General features: G+C 52.4%; 1 protein-coding gene across 1 annotated transcript in view; it reads left to right on the top strand.

Moving 5' to 3' along the window:
- NUGGC (nuclear GTPase, germinal center associated) overlaps positions 1-16,466 on the top strand; it is a 98,139-nt gene that overhangs the window by 25,478 nt on the left and 56,195 nt on the right. Inside the window, exons 4-8 of the mRNA XM_054022981.1 lie at positions 4,258-4,363; positions 9,816-10,038; positions 10,872-11,087; positions 13,139-13,366; positions 14,700-14,875. Coding sequence (XP_053878956.1) covers positions 4,258-4,363; positions 9,816-10,038; positions 10,872-11,087; positions 13,139-13,366; positions 14,700-14,875 — 949 coding nt within the window. The remainder of the gene's footprint in view (positions 1-4,257; positions 4,364-9,815; positions 10,039-10,871; positions 11,088-13,138; positions 13,367-14,699; positions 14,876-16,466) is intronic.

Raw genomic sequence — 16,466 nt, forward strand, 5'->3', positions numbered from 1 at the left:
TCATCCCAGCCAGGGCTTTGTCAAGCCGGGCCTTAAAAACCTCCAAGGAAGGAGACTCCACCACCTCCCTAGGTAACGCATTCCAGTGTTTCACCACCCTCCTAGTGAAATAGTTTTTCCTGATATCCAACCTGGACCTCCCCCACTGCAACTTGAGACCATTGCTCCTTGTTCTGTCATCTGCCACCACTGAGAACAGCCGAGCTCCCTCCTCTTTGGAACCCCCCTTCAGGTAGTTGAAGGCTGCTATCAAATCCCCTCTCACTCTTCTCTTCTGGAGACTAAACAATCCCAGTTCTCTCAGCCTCTCCTCATAAGGCGTGTGCCCCAACCCCCTAATTATTTTTGTTGCCCTCCATTGGACTCTTTCCAATTTTTCCACATCCTTCTTGTAGTGTGGGGCCCAAAACTGGACACAGTATTCCAGATGAGGCCTCACCAATGTCGAATAAAGGGGAACAATCACGTTCCTCGATCTGCTGGCAATGCCCCTACTTATACAGCCCAAAATGCCGTTAGCCTTCTTGGCAACAAGAGCACACTGTTGACTCATATCCAGCTTCTCGTCCACTGTGACCCCTAGGTCCTTTTCTGCAGAACTGCTACCTAGCCATTCGGTCCCTAGTCTGTAGCAGTGCATGGGATTCTTCCGTCCTAAGTGCAGGACTCTGCACTTGTCCTTGTTGAACCTCATCAGGTTTTTTTGGCCCAATCCTCTAATTTGTCTAGGTCCCTCTGTATCCGATCCCTACCTTCTAGTGTATCTACCACGCCTCCTAGTTTAGTGTCATCTGCAAACTTGCTGAGAGTGCAGTCCACACCATCCTCCAGATCATTAATAAAGATATTAAACAAAACCGGCCCCAGGACCGACCCTTGGGGCACTCCGCTTGAAACCGGCTGCCAACTAGACATGGAGCCATTGATCACTACCCGTTGAGCCCGACGATCTAGCCAGCTTTCTATCCACCTTACAGTCCATTCATCCAGCCCATAGTTCTTTAACTTGGCGGCAAGAATACTGTGGGAGACCATATCAAAAGCTTTGCTAAAGTCAAGGAATAAGGTCAGGCACAACTTGCCCTTGGTGAATCCATGCTGACTGTTCTTGATCACTCTCCTCTCCAAGTGCTTCAGAATGGATTCCTTGAGGACCTTCTACACGATTTTGCTGGGGACTGAAGTGAGGCTGACCGGTCTGTAGTTCCCCAGGTTCTCTTTCTTCCCTTTTTTAAAGATGGGCACTATATTTGCCTTTTTCCAATCGTCCGGGACCTCCCCTGATCCCCACGAATTTTCAAAGATAATGGGCAATGGCTCTGGTATCACATCAGCCAACTCCCTCAGCATCCTTGGATGCATTAGATCTGGACCCATGGACTTGTGCATGTCCAGCTTTCCTAAATAGTTCTTAACCTGTTCTTTCACCGCTGAGGGCTGCTCACCTCCTCCCCATACTTTGTTGCCCAGTGCAACAGTCTGGGAGCTGACCTTGTCTGTGAAGACCGAGGATTGCATTGAGTACTTCAGCTTTTTCCACATCATCTCTCACTAGGTTGCCTCCCCCATTCAGTAAGGGTCCCACACTTTCCCTGACTTTCTTATTGTTGCTAACATACCTGTATAACCCTTTCTTGTTACCCTTCACATCCCTTGCTAGCTGTGCCTTGGCCTTCCTGATTACACCCCTAGATGCTCAACCAATATTTTTATACTCCTCCCTAGCCATCTGTCCAAATTTCCACTTCTTGTAAGCTTCCTTTTTGAGTTTAAGCTCACCGAAGATTTCACTGTTAAGCCAAGCTGGTCACCTGCATGTTTGCTATTCTTTCTGCACATCGGGATGGTTTGTTTCTGAGCCATCAATAAGGCTTCTTTAAAATACAGCCAGCTCTCCTGGACTCCTTTCCCCCTCATATTAGCCTCCCGGGGAATGCTGCCCATCAGTTCCCTAAGGGAGTCAAAGTCTGCTTTTCTGAAATCCAGGGTCCATATTTTGCTACTCTCCTTCCTTCCCTTTGTCAGGATCCTGAACTCGACCATCTCATGGTCACTGCTGCCCAGATTGCCACCCACTTCTACTTCCCCTACCAATTCTTCCCTGTTTGTAAGCAGCAGGTCAAGAGGAGCACGGCCCCTAGTTGGTTCCTCCAGCACTTGTACCAGGAAGTTGTTCCCAACACTCTCCAAAAACTTCCTGGGTTGTCTGTGCACTCCTGTATTGCTCTCCCAGCAGATATCAGGGTGATTGAAGTCTCCCATGAGAACCAGGGCCTGTGATCTGGAAACTTCAGTTAGTCGTCCAAAGAAAGCCTCGTCTACCTCATCCTTCTGAGGTATTACCACTGTCAAGGCTGAATCCCAACTCTGTCACTCTGAGTGCAGAAGTGGGGCCCGCAAGGATTTAAAAAATTAATACTGGCCACTCCAGGCTTGTTTTACACTGCCAAGGTTACAGCTTCTCTCTAACCTTGGCTTGGTAAACGCTGCCACCACATAATGCAAAAAAACCCTTTGAACCCAGGAAGGAGCACATGGGAATTTCTCCCTGTGGGTACCTCAAGTCCTTTCACCTCCTCCTCCCCCCGGGGAAGAGCTGAGAAAGAAAACAAAGGACATTAGCTGTTGCCACCAGCTAATCAATCAGCATAGACACAAACCTGTTAAGACACCAGAAATCCAATCCTGTTCTTAACAAAGGTAAATTTTATTAAAAACAAAAAGGAAGAAAATACATCTGGAACTTAGGCTTTTGCTAGATTTTAAAAGAGCAATTCCAAAAATCAAGCACTCAAACTAGCTTTCTTGGGGGTTCAGCTTAAAGGTTACAAGCAAACAAAAGCATCTGGGGTTAGCACGGAGGAGTCCACAAACCAATAAGAAATAAAAGAAATAACCCTAATTGCATCTAGCTAAACATTCTGATCTACTTACACATTGGAGTTCAGATAAGTAGTTCTAGGCATGATCTGATGACTTATAATCATGCATGGCTGCTCTGACCCTTCAGCCCAGAGACAACAGACAAAGGGGAAGTTTCTTTCCCAATTTTAAAATGTTCTACCTTCCCATTGGCTCTTTTGGTCAGGTGCCCACTTTTTTTCTTTATCTGGGGGACTTTTTAACCCTTTACAGGTAAAGCAAATAAAGAACAGCTACCAGGAGGGATTTTAGCTGTCTGGGTGTCCATCAAAGGGAGCTCCCCCCACACACACTTTATTTATTACACCACCCTTACTTCTGCACTGTTGCTGGCAGGGCGCTGCCTTCAAAGCTGGGTGCCCGGCCAACAGCTGCCGCTCTCTGGCTACCCAGCTCTGAAGACAGCACAGAAGTAAGGGTGGCAATACTGCGACCCCCCCTAATATAACCTGGACCCCCCCCCCCCCCGCAACTCCTTTTTGGGTCAGGACCCCCGATTTGAGAAACGCTGGTCTCCCCCGTGAAATCTGTATAGTACAGGGTAAAAGCACACACAAAACCAGATTTCAAGCGGAGAGACCAGATTTCACGGTCTGTGACGCACTTTTCATGGCCGTGAATTTGGTAGGGCCCTAATCATAGCGAAACAAAAGGGAATTAGTTTCAGAAAGACTAGAGATTCAACTGGAAACAAGGGTGAGTGATGGAAACAAATGGTTTCATATCAAACAAAATCATAAGACATGAACTAGGGTCTACACTTACTAATAGTTACCTTTCCTAGCTAATAGAGTAGAGTCTCACCCCAAAGTTCTGTCTTTTGCAGCACTTGCTTGTCCCAAGTAGCCAGGACCAAGTCTTCCCCACTCATCCTAAGATCTACTGAATCAGTCTTTTGTCTTTATTCACAGGCAGGGCCATTCCTTCATTGCCATATTGTTCCTTTCCCCTTCCAAGTGGTTTGGAGGTTTATAGTTTGTCTTTGATGGTTTTCCATTGACTTCTCTGAGCTGGGGCAAGGCAGACAATATATATACTACCTGTACGGCCCTGAGGATGGCACGTGGATTGCAGCTGTGTGCTGACTGGGCTGTAAGTGGCCTGTAGGCCGCGGGTTGAGAACCACTGGGCTGGTAGCACAGCACCCCCTAGCACCATGCTGGAGCATTGGGGCTGATAGGGATGAAGAGCCATCTATTGAATCACCGTTGCCATTTCCTATAGTATCCTGGGTTTTCCTTGGAGGTCTCCCCTCCTTGCACTGACCTGACACAATGCTGCTTAGCTGGTGAGACCTGAGTCTATCCCTGGCATGTAATTGTCTCCTCCTTCCAGATGAAACTATGGAATCCAGGATCCGAAAAGTTCTGAACACTACGTACAAGAAGCTGACCAACTCTCTGTCCCAGGATAATATATCGGACGAGATTAAATATCTCAAGTGAGTCTGCAGCCCAATTTCTCCCTTAAAGCCCAATGATTTAGACACCCAAGCCTACACTCACATAGGGCTCTGCTTACCTGCTCTATGGACAGACCCATGTCGCACTGTACAGATCTGGCTCTGAACTCCTGCAGGATTCCAATTCAGGCCTGTGTCTAGATAGCACCATGGGAATTGACAAACTGGATCAGACCACGGTCCCTCTAGACCAGGGTCCTGTTTTCTGACAGAGGCAGCATCAGCTGCTTCAGAGGAAAGTTTAAGAACCCTGCAATTCTGGGATGTCCCTGCTGCAGGGACAGTTCATTCCCCAGCCCTGTAGAGCTACTGGAAAAGAGAACCCCACTGCAGATACCTTCCCCACATGGGTCTCCCCCAAGGGCTCCAAGAGGAAACTGTGGCCGGGAGGCATCCCTAATGGTGCAGGTTCTATAGAACGTTGCTGCTCAGGAACCAAGGAGAAGCAAAGAGGGGTAGCACGACTCAGGGCCTTTGCACAGGCTTCTCTGGGCTTACACGGCTCTCTGGGGATGCTCCCAGTTTGGGATTGGGCCCCGCTGCCTTTTCCAGCCAGGGTGAACCCTGCCCCCTGAACAGGATGACATGGGGAGAATAAGGCCATTAGGGGTATGTCTACACTGCATTGTAAATCTGGGTCTGTGGGACCCATGCCTAGAGAGTCAGTATTTCCAAGCCTGCGCTTGTGCATCCACATGGCATTGTAAACCCATGTTTAGGATGGCTGGACCCCGGACTCACAACCGTGTTGACACGTCCATACTGCACTACGCAGACCTGAGTCAGACCGTGAGGTGGTGCGTCAGTGCAAAGGTGTGTGGAACAAACAAACTCCACTCTCAGGTTGGAAGCAACAAAATCAGAGACAGCTTTATTCAGGACATGCAATTGCAAGGGAAGAACACAACTGACAGAGCATCTCTGCCTCAGTTTCTCCAAAGTACAAGCAAAATCACACAAGCATTTATACCTCTTTGTGATGTGAATTAATTAAAAACATCTGCATTTTATTTAGGCTGTTTGCTATCTAGTCCAGTATTTTCTCACTTTCTCTTCTCAAACAGCGTTATCTCAAGGCTGGGTCACACTGACTATTCTGCTGTTTTCCACTTGCTTCTGACGTGAGCCCGGCTTCTACAGGTCTCGCGATATTAGGCTAAGTCTTGACAGAACAGTTGCTCTGTCTCTTGCACTTAAATGGCTGCACTTAAATCCTCTCTTTCTTTCCCTGCTTCCACAGGTGTCCCCACAGCCAAACGTGGGGAGGGCCTGGTCTGGTTCACTCAGCTCAGCAGGGCTGTCAGGCCATTCCTGGTGTCCAGGAACCTGGAAAGCCTCTCTGTTCTCAGGTCTGTCGGGCGGCTGGTAGGGGAACCCAGGCCCACCCACTCCACTGGGTTCCAGCTCAGGGCCCTCAAGCCAGACTAGGAGCGTCTGGGTTTGCTGATTCTGAGAGTACCCTGAGCGCCGTCCTGCCTTCCCTCGGGCCTCTGCAGGCTCTTCAGTCTGTTGGCCTGTTCGCCCCTTGCTGGGGTGTTCTCCCTGGGCAGCTCTAGTAGTCTGCTGACAGGAGTTCCTTTCTCCTGCCTGCTCACTAGGGTTACCATTCGTCCAGATTCCCCCGGACAAGTCTGGCTTTTTGAGTTAAAAATACCGTCCGGGGGGAATCTGTAAATGTCTGGACTTCCCCCCCGCCCCCATGCAGAGCGCGCGCGGCTGACAGGGCAGCCGGCCAAATGGTGCCACTTACATGGGGCTCCGACAGCCAGAGACAGCCCCTCCTCCGCTTCCCCCTCCTCTCCCCTGCAGCTAGGGTGACCAGATGTCCCGATTTTATAGGGACAGTCCCGATTTTTGGGTGTTTTTCTTAAATAGGATCTTATTACCCCCCACCCCTTGTCCCGATTTTTCACACTTGCTGTCTGGTCACCCTACCTGCAGCTGAGATCACTCCCTCCCTCCCTCCCTGCATTCGCAGATCGCCGGCCGGCCATTTGCATCGGGCCTCCGGCAGTCTGGAGCTCCTCCACCTGCTCCTCCTCCCCTGCTGCCCAGCGTGCCGCCCGGCACGCTGGTCTGAGCGGCACGGTAAGGGGCCCAGGGGGCCGAAGAAGGGGCAGGGAGGTTCTGGAGGGGGCAGTCAAGAGACAGGGAGCGGGGGGGGGGGCTTTCTGGGGGTGGGGGTGTGGATAAGGTTTTGGGCAGTCAGGGTACAGGTAGGGGGTAGGGTCTCAGGAGGGGCAGTTAGGGGACAAGGAACAGGGAGGCTTAGGTAGGGGGTGGGGTTCTGGAGGGCAGTTAGGAGCTGGGGTCCCAGGAGGGGTAGTCAGGGGACAAGGAGCGGGGGTGTGTGTGTTTGGGAGTTCTGGGGGGCTGTCAGGGGGCAGGGGTGGGGAGAGGGATCGGAGCAGTCAGGGGACATGGAGCAGAGGGGTTTAGATGGGTCGGGAGTTCTGGGGGGGGCTGTCAGGGGGTGGGGAGTGGTTGGATGGGGCGTGGGAGTCCTGGGGGTCTGTCTGGGGGTGGGAGTGTGGATAAGGGTTGGGGCAGTCAGGGGACAGGTAGGGGGTAGTGTCCTAGGGGGCCAGTTAGGATGGGGGGAGGGTCTCAGGAGGGGGCAGTCAGGGGACAAGGAGCGGGGGGAGGGTTGGGGGTTCTGAGGGGGGCGGGAAGTGGGAGGGAGTGGAAGGGGCAGGGGTGGGGCTAAGGCAGGACGGGGGCGGGGCTCCTCCCGTCCTCTTTTTTGCTTGCTGAAATATCTTAAAATTCTGCAAATTTTATTTGTCAATAAATAAATGTGGAGGCTCCAACATGGCAGTGGGGAGCACAGGCCACTGGCTGCATGGAGGTGGGAGATTACCCTGCAGCCTCCCCCACCCCACCCCGGGACAAGGACTCGGCAGTGAGGCTGCACCCAATCCTGACACAGTGCAAGGGCCAGGCCTGCCCCAGAAACACCTTGGGGCCCTGCCCCCCTTTGCCAGGCACAACAGGTGTGGGTGAGCAGGCTCAGCCCAGCAGCAGGCTGCAAGTGCAGAGGGACTTACTGTGGGGGGATACAGGTGGGGGTAAGAGAGTTCTCTGTGGGGCACTCTGGGTGCGGGTGGCTCAGTGGGAGGTCCAGATGCACAGAAGGGTTCCAGGTGCAGGGGCAATGGGGCTCTGCAGGGGATCCAGGTGAAGGTGTTTGGGGCTCAGCAGGAGGGGTCTAGGTGCAGGGGAGGTGGGGTTCATTTAGGTGGGGATCCAGGTGTAGGTAGTTGGGGCTCAGAGGGGAGGGTGTCTGGGAGGGCTAATCGGGATGGTACAGATGCAGGGGAGGTGGGGCTTGTCCGGGTGAGGGTTTGATGGACCTGCTTAACAGGGGAACTTGTTTCTAGCTGTAATTGGCTAGTCCTGAATAATCTTCAATCAGATAAAGTTTAGTAAGAAACAAAGCACCTCTCATCTGTATCTCAAAACCAGCTTTTCTTGCAGTGATCTTTTAGCACAAAATGCCAAAGATAGTTGAGTACACTTAATTTCTCCTGAGGAACCAACTTAATTTGGTGAATTTGCTCAAATAAAATTTGTTACAGTATGTTGCCAACTGGTGGGATTTTATAGAGAGTCTGTCAATAGAATCATAGAATATCACGGTTGGAAGGGACCTCAGGAGGTCATCTAGTCCAACCACCAGCTCAAAGCAGGACCAATCCCCAACTAAATCATGCCAGCCAGGGCTTTGTCAAGCCTGACCTTAAAAACCTCTAAGGAAGGAGATTCCACCACCTCCCTAGGTAACCCATCCAGTGCTTAACCACCCTCCTAGTGAAAAAGTTTTTCCTAATATCCAACCTAAACCTCCCCCACTTCAACTTGAGACCATTGCTCCTTGTTCTGTCATCTGCCACCACTGAGAACAGTCTAGATCCATCCTCTTTGGAACCCCCCTTCAGGTAGTTGAAAGCAGCTATCAAATTCCCCCCCACCCCATTCTTCTCTTCTGCAGACTAAACAATCCCAGTTCCCTCACCCTCTCCTCATAAGTCATGTGCTCCAGCCCCCTAATCATTTTTGTTGCCCTGTGCTGGACTCTTTCCAATTTTTCCACATTCTTCTTGTAGTGTGGAGCCCAAAACTGGACACAGTACTCCAGATGAGGCCTCGCCAATGTCGAATAGAGGGGAATGATCATGTCCCTCAATCTGCTGGCAATGCCCCTACTTATACAGCCCAAAATGCCATTAGCCTTCTTGGCAACAAGAGCACACTGTTGACTCATATCCAGCTTCTCATCCACTGTAACCCCAAGGTCCTTTCCTGCAGAACTGAATACTAAGTGTTTTTCTTAAAGTCCAGCACCTACATTCTTGTGATTCAGATTGTAATACCAAAAAAAAAAAAAAAAAAAGTTTATACCCATATGGTTGGGAAAAAAAAGCCTGACAGTGCAATCCAAGTGTAACCCATTCTGCCAAGGGGATGCCGCATGCTGGGCTCCAGCTTCCCCCCTGCCCCTGCTTCCCCCATCCCCTTCTCTTCCCCATCCCATGCACTTTCCCCACTGCTCCTTCTCCTCCCCAGGCTTGGGGGACAGGAGGGAACAGCCCCCCAGCACAAGCCGGAGGAGCGGTGCGGGCTGGGGCCAGGTTATCCACTTCCTGCCGCCCAGTAATTGCAGGGCGGGCCTGACCCCGCACTCACGGGGCAGCAGGAAATGGAGTGACCTGGCCCCAGCCCACGCCACTCTGCTCCCCTGGATCCCGGTCTTGGGGGGCAGGGGGGAACTGGCTGGGAGCTGGCAGTGTGGAGCAGGTGGGGGCCGGGTCGCTCCACTTACCGTTACCCGGTGAGTGCAGGACGCGCCCGACCCCTGCTGCAGTCCTCAGGGGAAGGGGTGGAATGGGGGAAGGGTTGGGGCGGGGCAGGGACGGAGGCTTTGGGGAAGGGATGGAGTTGGGGAGGGGCTGGGGCGGAGCAGAAGTGGGAAAAGACAGGGCAGAGCGGGGGCAAGGGCAGCTTTCCTGGCCGGCTCAGCCGGTCGGGGGATCGGGCTGGCTGGGGCCCCTTCTGACTGGTAAACCCGGTACTATCTGGCAGTACCTGTATTAACCCTTTGGTTGCTGGGAAAGCATGGAGTACATACACCCCATGACACAGACCACCTGCTTCTAGGGGCATATTCCAGGGTTCCTAGCCCCTCGCCAGCTGTAGCTCCTCTAGGCCTTGGTTCATGGTTTATGGCGGGAAAACTTGTCTGTCCATCCAGCCAAACCTTAACGATAGCGGAGCCTGATCCAGTGTTCATCTAAATCAATTTGGGGGTTGGGAAGAAGGGGAGTCTTTCCATTGACTCCAATGGGGCTGTATTTGTGAGGAAGGGAACTGCCTGGCCCTTCCCAAATATGTGAATCTGTCTAACCCTCCCTCCCTCTCTCCTCCTCCTCAGGAACCGCCTCCTCTCCTTGAAAGAAAAGTCTTCTCTGGACCCGATTTACATTGGGCTCTTTGGCAGCACCGGGGCTGGGAAGAGCTCACTGTTCAATGCCATCATCGAGCAGCAGTTCTTCCTGCCAGTGTCGGGGAGCCAAGCCTGCACCTCGTGCATCGTGCAAGTCAGCAGCAGCCGGAGCAAAAACTACGAGGCAAAAATTCACCTTCTCTCACTACAGGCAAGTCTAATTCCTCAGCATGGCGCAGGGCACGGATGTGTTCTTTAGGACAGTATCCTGGCTGCAGGGTGTGTAGCCACAGCCCCTCCACGGGGTAACTCTGTCTTATGGAGAGGGCAGCTGACTCCCTGGCCCAGAAGGCCCCTGCTGGCTGCTTCTTGTATTAAACCTCAGCCCTGCCTGATGATTGCCAAGGGCTCCAGGAAGGAATGTGTGTCCTCTAAGTAAAGGATGGGGTTGGGGTTGGTTCTCTTAGGAGGTCAGGAGGTAGGGTAACCAGACAGCAAATGTGAAAAACCTGGACAGGGGGTGTGGGTTTATAGGAGCCTATATAAGAAAAAGACCCCAAAATCGGGACTGTCCCTATAAAATCGGGACATCTGGTCACCCTATCAGGAGGAGACAGGTGGAAGCAACAGCACTTCCCTCCCTGCTTTGCTTGTAGTTGTCCAGAGGGGAATCCTGCTGCTGGAACCACAGCTAGTTCATCTGCTGCAGAAGCCAGGGAACCACTTGTGCTGTGTCTGCACTATAACTCCCCACAGCGTCTCCTGCAGCACCGAGCCAGTTTCCAGCTCCCATCCTCTGCCCTCTGCTCGGCACTAAAATAGCTCTGTAGTCCCTTTGATTGGAATGCTGTTCCACCAATCCCACCCAGCCTGAGCTCTAGGCACCCCCATAGCTACTGAAATCCACTACCACTGCCTCGACAACCCAAGTCAAATCCAGCCCCAACTCCTGCATTATTCTGTAGCAGCCTTGCCCGGCCCCCACCCCGGCCCCCCGAATGCCCAAGATAACAATGGCCTGTTTGCCCTTCTCTGTACTGGCAGGAATGGAACGAGGAACTGAAGAATCTGGTGGAGCTTGTGTGGAAACCCGGGGAGGAGGAAGAAGAGGAGGAGGAAGGTGATGTAGGTGAAGCTGTCCAAAAGCTTCAAGCGCTTTATGGGAGAGATGCTGTAACCAGATCTTATGAAGACCTGTTGAGGGCAAAGCCCCTAGTAAATATCCCTTCCTCAAATTGTATTCCCCTCACGGGAGCGCAGGTGAGTGAGTGTGTGATCATAAATTCCAAATCCAGAAGACCGTTGTGGGTTCAAAAAAGAACGAGATCAGTTCATGTAGGATAGGTCAATCTATGGCTCTTAGCCAAGATGGTCAGGGACAAACCCCATGCTCTAAACCTCTGCCAGAAATTGGGAGTGGACGACAGGGGATGGATCACTAGATAAAGAGCCTTGTTCTGTATACTCCTTGTGAAGCATCTGGCATTGGCCACTGTCCGAAGACCGGGTGGTGGGCTAGATGGACCATTGATCTGACCCAGTGTGGCCGTTCTTATGTCAGGGAGATGGGTGGAGAGGGTGAGGCCAGAGCAGGAGGAGGCTGGGAAGGCGAGGGGATGGGGAGGGAGGTGCTAGAGCCGGCGGAGGGAGTCCGGAGCAGCTGGGCTCAGTCCCAGTTTCAGACAGTGAAGGCAGGGGAGAGGTGGGGAGGAGAAGCAGGGAAGTGTTGCTTCTTGCCAATGGCTAAACCAATGCCTCATAGTTTTTCCTGTGACATCGCTTCTATGAGTGACCGATATAAATTTAAAGTTCTCTAATATGTAAGTCATCAACCCTGAACAATTATATACGTTCTGCGTGGGAGTGTGAACCCTGCTGCACTAATTAAGGCCGTGATGCTCAAACTATTTACCAGCCAGTCAGTCTTTTGTCAGCGGAACAAAAGTAGGAGGGGAGAGAGTCAAGACAGTGACAGGAAATGGGTGACCAGACATTTCCCTGTCTTGGGGGTGAGGAGAGGATGAGCGGCTAGGGAGAGGTGTACACTAAAGTCTGACTTTTTCAACCTGAAATTATTATACACACAATGACTAAGGCGTAAAGGGGAGTTAAAAGGTCAAAAGACAAACTGAAAAACAGGATTTGGTGGTTTTTAAAATCACCAAAAAGATTTTGATCTCTTAAAGTTGGCAGTGCTGCAGTCTGACGTCTCCTAGACACACCCAAGCTAGCTCGGGTATGTCTCCATGTGCTGCAATCATACCCCTCTGCCCCCTTCGCAGTGCAGACGTACCCCTTTAAGGAAAGGCGGTAACATTTACATTCAGTAGGTGCCTCTTTCAGCTTTCCATTGAGCTACGAACGAGCTTTGCTGGCTGTGGATGGGTTTTTGCAGAGAACTTGGAATAGGCCAAACTCAGGGCAAAATTGTCCCCTCCTGCATGAATCTATTGTGGGATTCCCCATGGAGATTACCCCAGTCTGTCCCACTGAGGGAGTGAGCTCCGCCTGCCCCATCCCACTCCTCCACACCCCTGGCAGGAAGGCAGCTCCAGTGCTGCCACCTAGAGCCCGGCAACATTTCCTCACCAAAAATATTTCCAGTTGGAAAATGTGGGTTAGTTGAAGTCTAAACGTTAGGCAGGAAAATGTCAATTGTAACTGATATTCTGATTTTTTCCGATCAGGGACATCAAACCAAACGAACAATCATTTGTGGTGAATCATCACTTTGAAACAATTGTTTTGCTTTGTTTCGATTTAAAAATGTCATCTTGGCTTTGGGATATTCAGGGGTTTTCTTGCCTTTCTCTTCCCAAATTTCAGGTGGGGATTTTCCTTGAGGAATTGACCACAGGGAACATTTCTGCTTTTTACTGCCAGCCATGCAGAGGCAACTGTAACCCTCTGCCCCCAGCAGCCCACCTCATTGCCCCATTCCCTAGCCATAGCCACTCCCAGGGACCTGCTGGAGAAAGTTAATCAGGCCTTGAGCTACAGTGACTCTGACACGTGTCCTCTGCAGTACCAGAGGGAGATGCTGTGCTTCCCTCCTGCTGTTTAGCTCTTGTGAAAGCTCTATCAGAATTGGAAGGAGGCTGGACGTCCTGGGCTCTATTCCCAGCTCAGACAATGACTCACTGAGTGCTCCAGCCCCCTCAGTTTCCCCGCTGTAAAATGGTAGGGAATGAAACATAGTCTCACAATGCCTCCGTTCCCCTCCCCGCCCTCCGGTGGAAGGTTGTTCAATAAATTACTGTTCACAGATGATTTCAAGAGGGGCAGAGTTTGATTTATTTATTGTGTTCCAGGCAAAAGAACTCTCTGACAAACTGGACCCCTATATCCGGAGTCAGAGTAATAAGGATGAGGAGGAGGCAGCACTGGAGGAAGAGAAAGCCAAGATGCGACTCTGGCCACTAATCAAATACGTGGAAGTGACGATTCCGAAGTCTGACATGATTCCGGAAGGTGTCGTGTTTATGGATATTCCCGGGACAGGAGATTACAACAGCAAAAGGGACGAAATGTGGAAAGAGGTGACTCACCAGCTCTGTGATGTGTGGGAGGAAATTCTGATACATTATTTGGCTGGAAAGCATTTAACCATTGGTTCTAATGTAACTATTCCAGTGTAATGAAGGAAGGAAAGCTCTAGAGTGGGCCGTGAGCTCTGTGGCCTGGGGAAGGCTTTAGTGGAATGAACAGAAGCAGCATCCACACCGTATATTGAGAGTCCATCTCTGATATTAGCTAATGGTGCTTCCCAGTTTGGATCCATTGCTGCTCCTGGATTCCTGTAGCATCAAAGCCCCATAGCGCCTTTCTCCATCCGCTCTTCACTAGTGCAGACCCTGCAATGATCAGATGCACTGTTCTCTTCTCTGCACTAGGGCTGTCCCACCGAATGTCTACGCAGCAATTAAACGCCCACAGCTGGCCCATGTCAGCTGACTCAGGCTCGGGCTCTGGGGCTGTAAAATTGCTGTGTTGATGTTCCGGCTTGGGCTGGAGCCTGGGCTCTGGGACCCTCCCTCCCCCACGGGGTCTCAGAGCTCTGGCTCCAGCCCAAGCCCAAATGTCTATACAGCAACTTTACCGACCCACAGCCCAAGTCAGCTGACCCAGGCCAGCCACAGGTGTTTACAGTAGTTGCTGGGTAGAAATACCCCTAGAGGTCAGCTCAGAACCTCCAGCTAGCACAGTCCTGAGTGGCACACAGCTGAGGGGTGTGAGCTAGGGGCTCAAGTCTGTAAATTGCTGGCACAATCCTGCAGAGACTGAGCACTCTGCACTGCCATTGCAGTCAGTGGGGAATCCAGAGCGCTCAGCATGTCTCAGGATGGAGCATGGCTGCCTCGTTGCTTCCAGACATAGGCGCCAACTTCTGCTCCCACTGGTGGGTGCTCGACCCTGCCTCCGGCCCTGCCCCAACTCCACCTCTTCCATGAGGCTCCGCCCCTGCCCCACCCTCATTCCAACCCCTTCTCCAAAGTCCCCACCCCAACTCCGCCTCCTCCCTGCCCCTATTCCGACTCCTTCCCCAAATCCCCACCCTGGCCCTGCCTCTTTCCTGCCTCCTCCCCTGAGCGCACCACGTTCCCACTCCTCCCCCCCACCCCCGAGCGGCCAAACAGCTGTTTGGTGGCGGCCGGGCAGGAAGCGCTGAGAGGGAGGTGGAGGAGTGGGGACGCGGGGCGTTTGGGGGGGAGGAGGAGTTGGGATGGGCAGGGAGGGGAACTTGGTTGCTGGTGGGTGCAGAGCACCCACTAATTTTTCCCTGTGGGTCCTCCAGCCCCAGAGCACCCATGGAGTCGATGCCTATGCTTCCAGATATAATCCCCTCTCTCTCTCTCCCTCTTTCTCCTTAAGAGCATCAATAAATGTTCAGTCATCTGGGTTATCAGCGACATCGAACGAGTTCTGGGGGACAAAGTCCATGAAGTGCTGCTGAAAGAGAGCATCAAAGCTTACCAAGGCGGGATGTGCAGTGACATCGCTCTGGTGGTCACCAAGTCTGATAAGCTGCAGCTGGAGGAATACCTGAGGTAGTGGAATAGACTGTCCCTGGGCTTCAGGGACTGAGAGTCTTTCCTTTAGAGATTTACAGTGTGTCTGCCTGTCTTCCTCCTGCAACCCCTCCTTCTAGCTACCACCTCATCCATGTTCACCCATCGGCTTCTGAAGCATCTGCCATTTGTTCTGGCTGGTGTTTTCTGACTGCAGTGTCTAACAACAGTACCAGGGGTTCTCAAACGTGTTTGATTGTTCCCCACTTCTTTGTGTCTAGTAGTAATTTACGCCCCCTCTTCCGCCACACAAGTACATATAGAGATAAAAAATAAACCAGCCTGCAAGTCACTAAATATTAAAAACAGTGAGGCATTGATTCAGACAGACCCAACGATCCCTTGTAATAAGAACAAAAGCAAAACTGTGGTGACGCTTACAATTAAATGGTCACACTGTGTTGTAGCAAGCGGATTAACGTACAGATGGCAACGACTTTGTCTAATGCTAGGCAGGCTGAACAGAAATCCGCCAAAATGCACAATGCCAGCTCGAGTCAAACGCACAACACCATCTGAGGGCCTGGTATGTCTGGAGGAATCAGCTTTGCTAGTTATTCATTGCTGGCGCAGTCATGGGCAGCGAGTTCTATGGGCCCGTGGTTCCTGGGCACCAGGAATATTTTTGGTTCCCAGACACCATGAGTCTGGTTCCAGCACCGGTCTCTCCTTTGGCCCTGCCTTCCACCCCCGGGCGCCCCCTCCCACCTCTGTGTCCCCTGGGTCCTTTAAAACAGCCCGGGGCCCCCACCCATCACCAGCAGCGCAGCAGAGCTGAGCGGTTTCCTGCCTGCTCACTCCATGTGGCTGCCAGCCCCTCCCTGCGACCCCTGGGTGGTGTGGGTCCATGTCCCACCCCAAGCACCCCTGCAGCCAATAGGAAGCTGTAAGGGTAGTGCCTGAGGGTAGCAGCATGCGGAGAACCCTGGCCCGCCCTGCTTAGGAGACTCAGGTAAGCGCCGAACTCTTCTGCCCCCTCCCAGAGCCTGCACCCCCACCCCTTTCCCACACACACCCTCCGGCCCCTCCCAGAGCCTGCACCCCCTCCCACCGCACCCCCTCCCATCCCCAAACTCCCTCCTGGAGCCTGCACCCCTTACGCCCTCCTCCACTCCCACCCCTTGCCCCAGCCCGGGCCTACACCCAAACTCCATCCCAGAGCCTGCACTCCTCACCCTCTCCTTCACCCCCACCCCCTGCTCCATCCCAGAGCCTGCACCCAGCACCCAAACTCCATCCCAGAGCCTGCACCCCAGATCCCCTCCCCAACCCAAACTCCCTCCCAGAGCCTTAGGCAGGTGGGGGGCAGAGTTTGGGGGGGCGGCTCTGGGCGTTCTGGGCACCACCAAAATTTCTACAAACCTGCTGCCCCTGTGTGCAGTAAGGTTTTTTTTTTCCAAAAGCATCTTGCACCTCCCCAGAATACATTCCCCCTCCTGCACAGTTTGAGAACCTCTGGTCTAGACAGGATGAAAGTGTGGGTATTTGTGTGTGTAACACTGTGCCCCTGGGAGGCTCGGCAGCAGGAACTGAACCTGAGATCTCAGGATTTAAACACATGAGCCTCAAC

This window comes from Malaclemys terrapin, chromosome 3 (genome assembly GCF_027887155.1).
Source record: "Malaclemys terrapin pileata isolate rMalTer1 chromosome 3, rMalTer1.hap1, whole genome shotgun sequence".
NCBI classification, from domain to species: domain Eukaryota; kingdom Metazoa; phylum Chordata; order Testudines; family Emydidae; genus Malaclemys; species Malaclemys terrapin.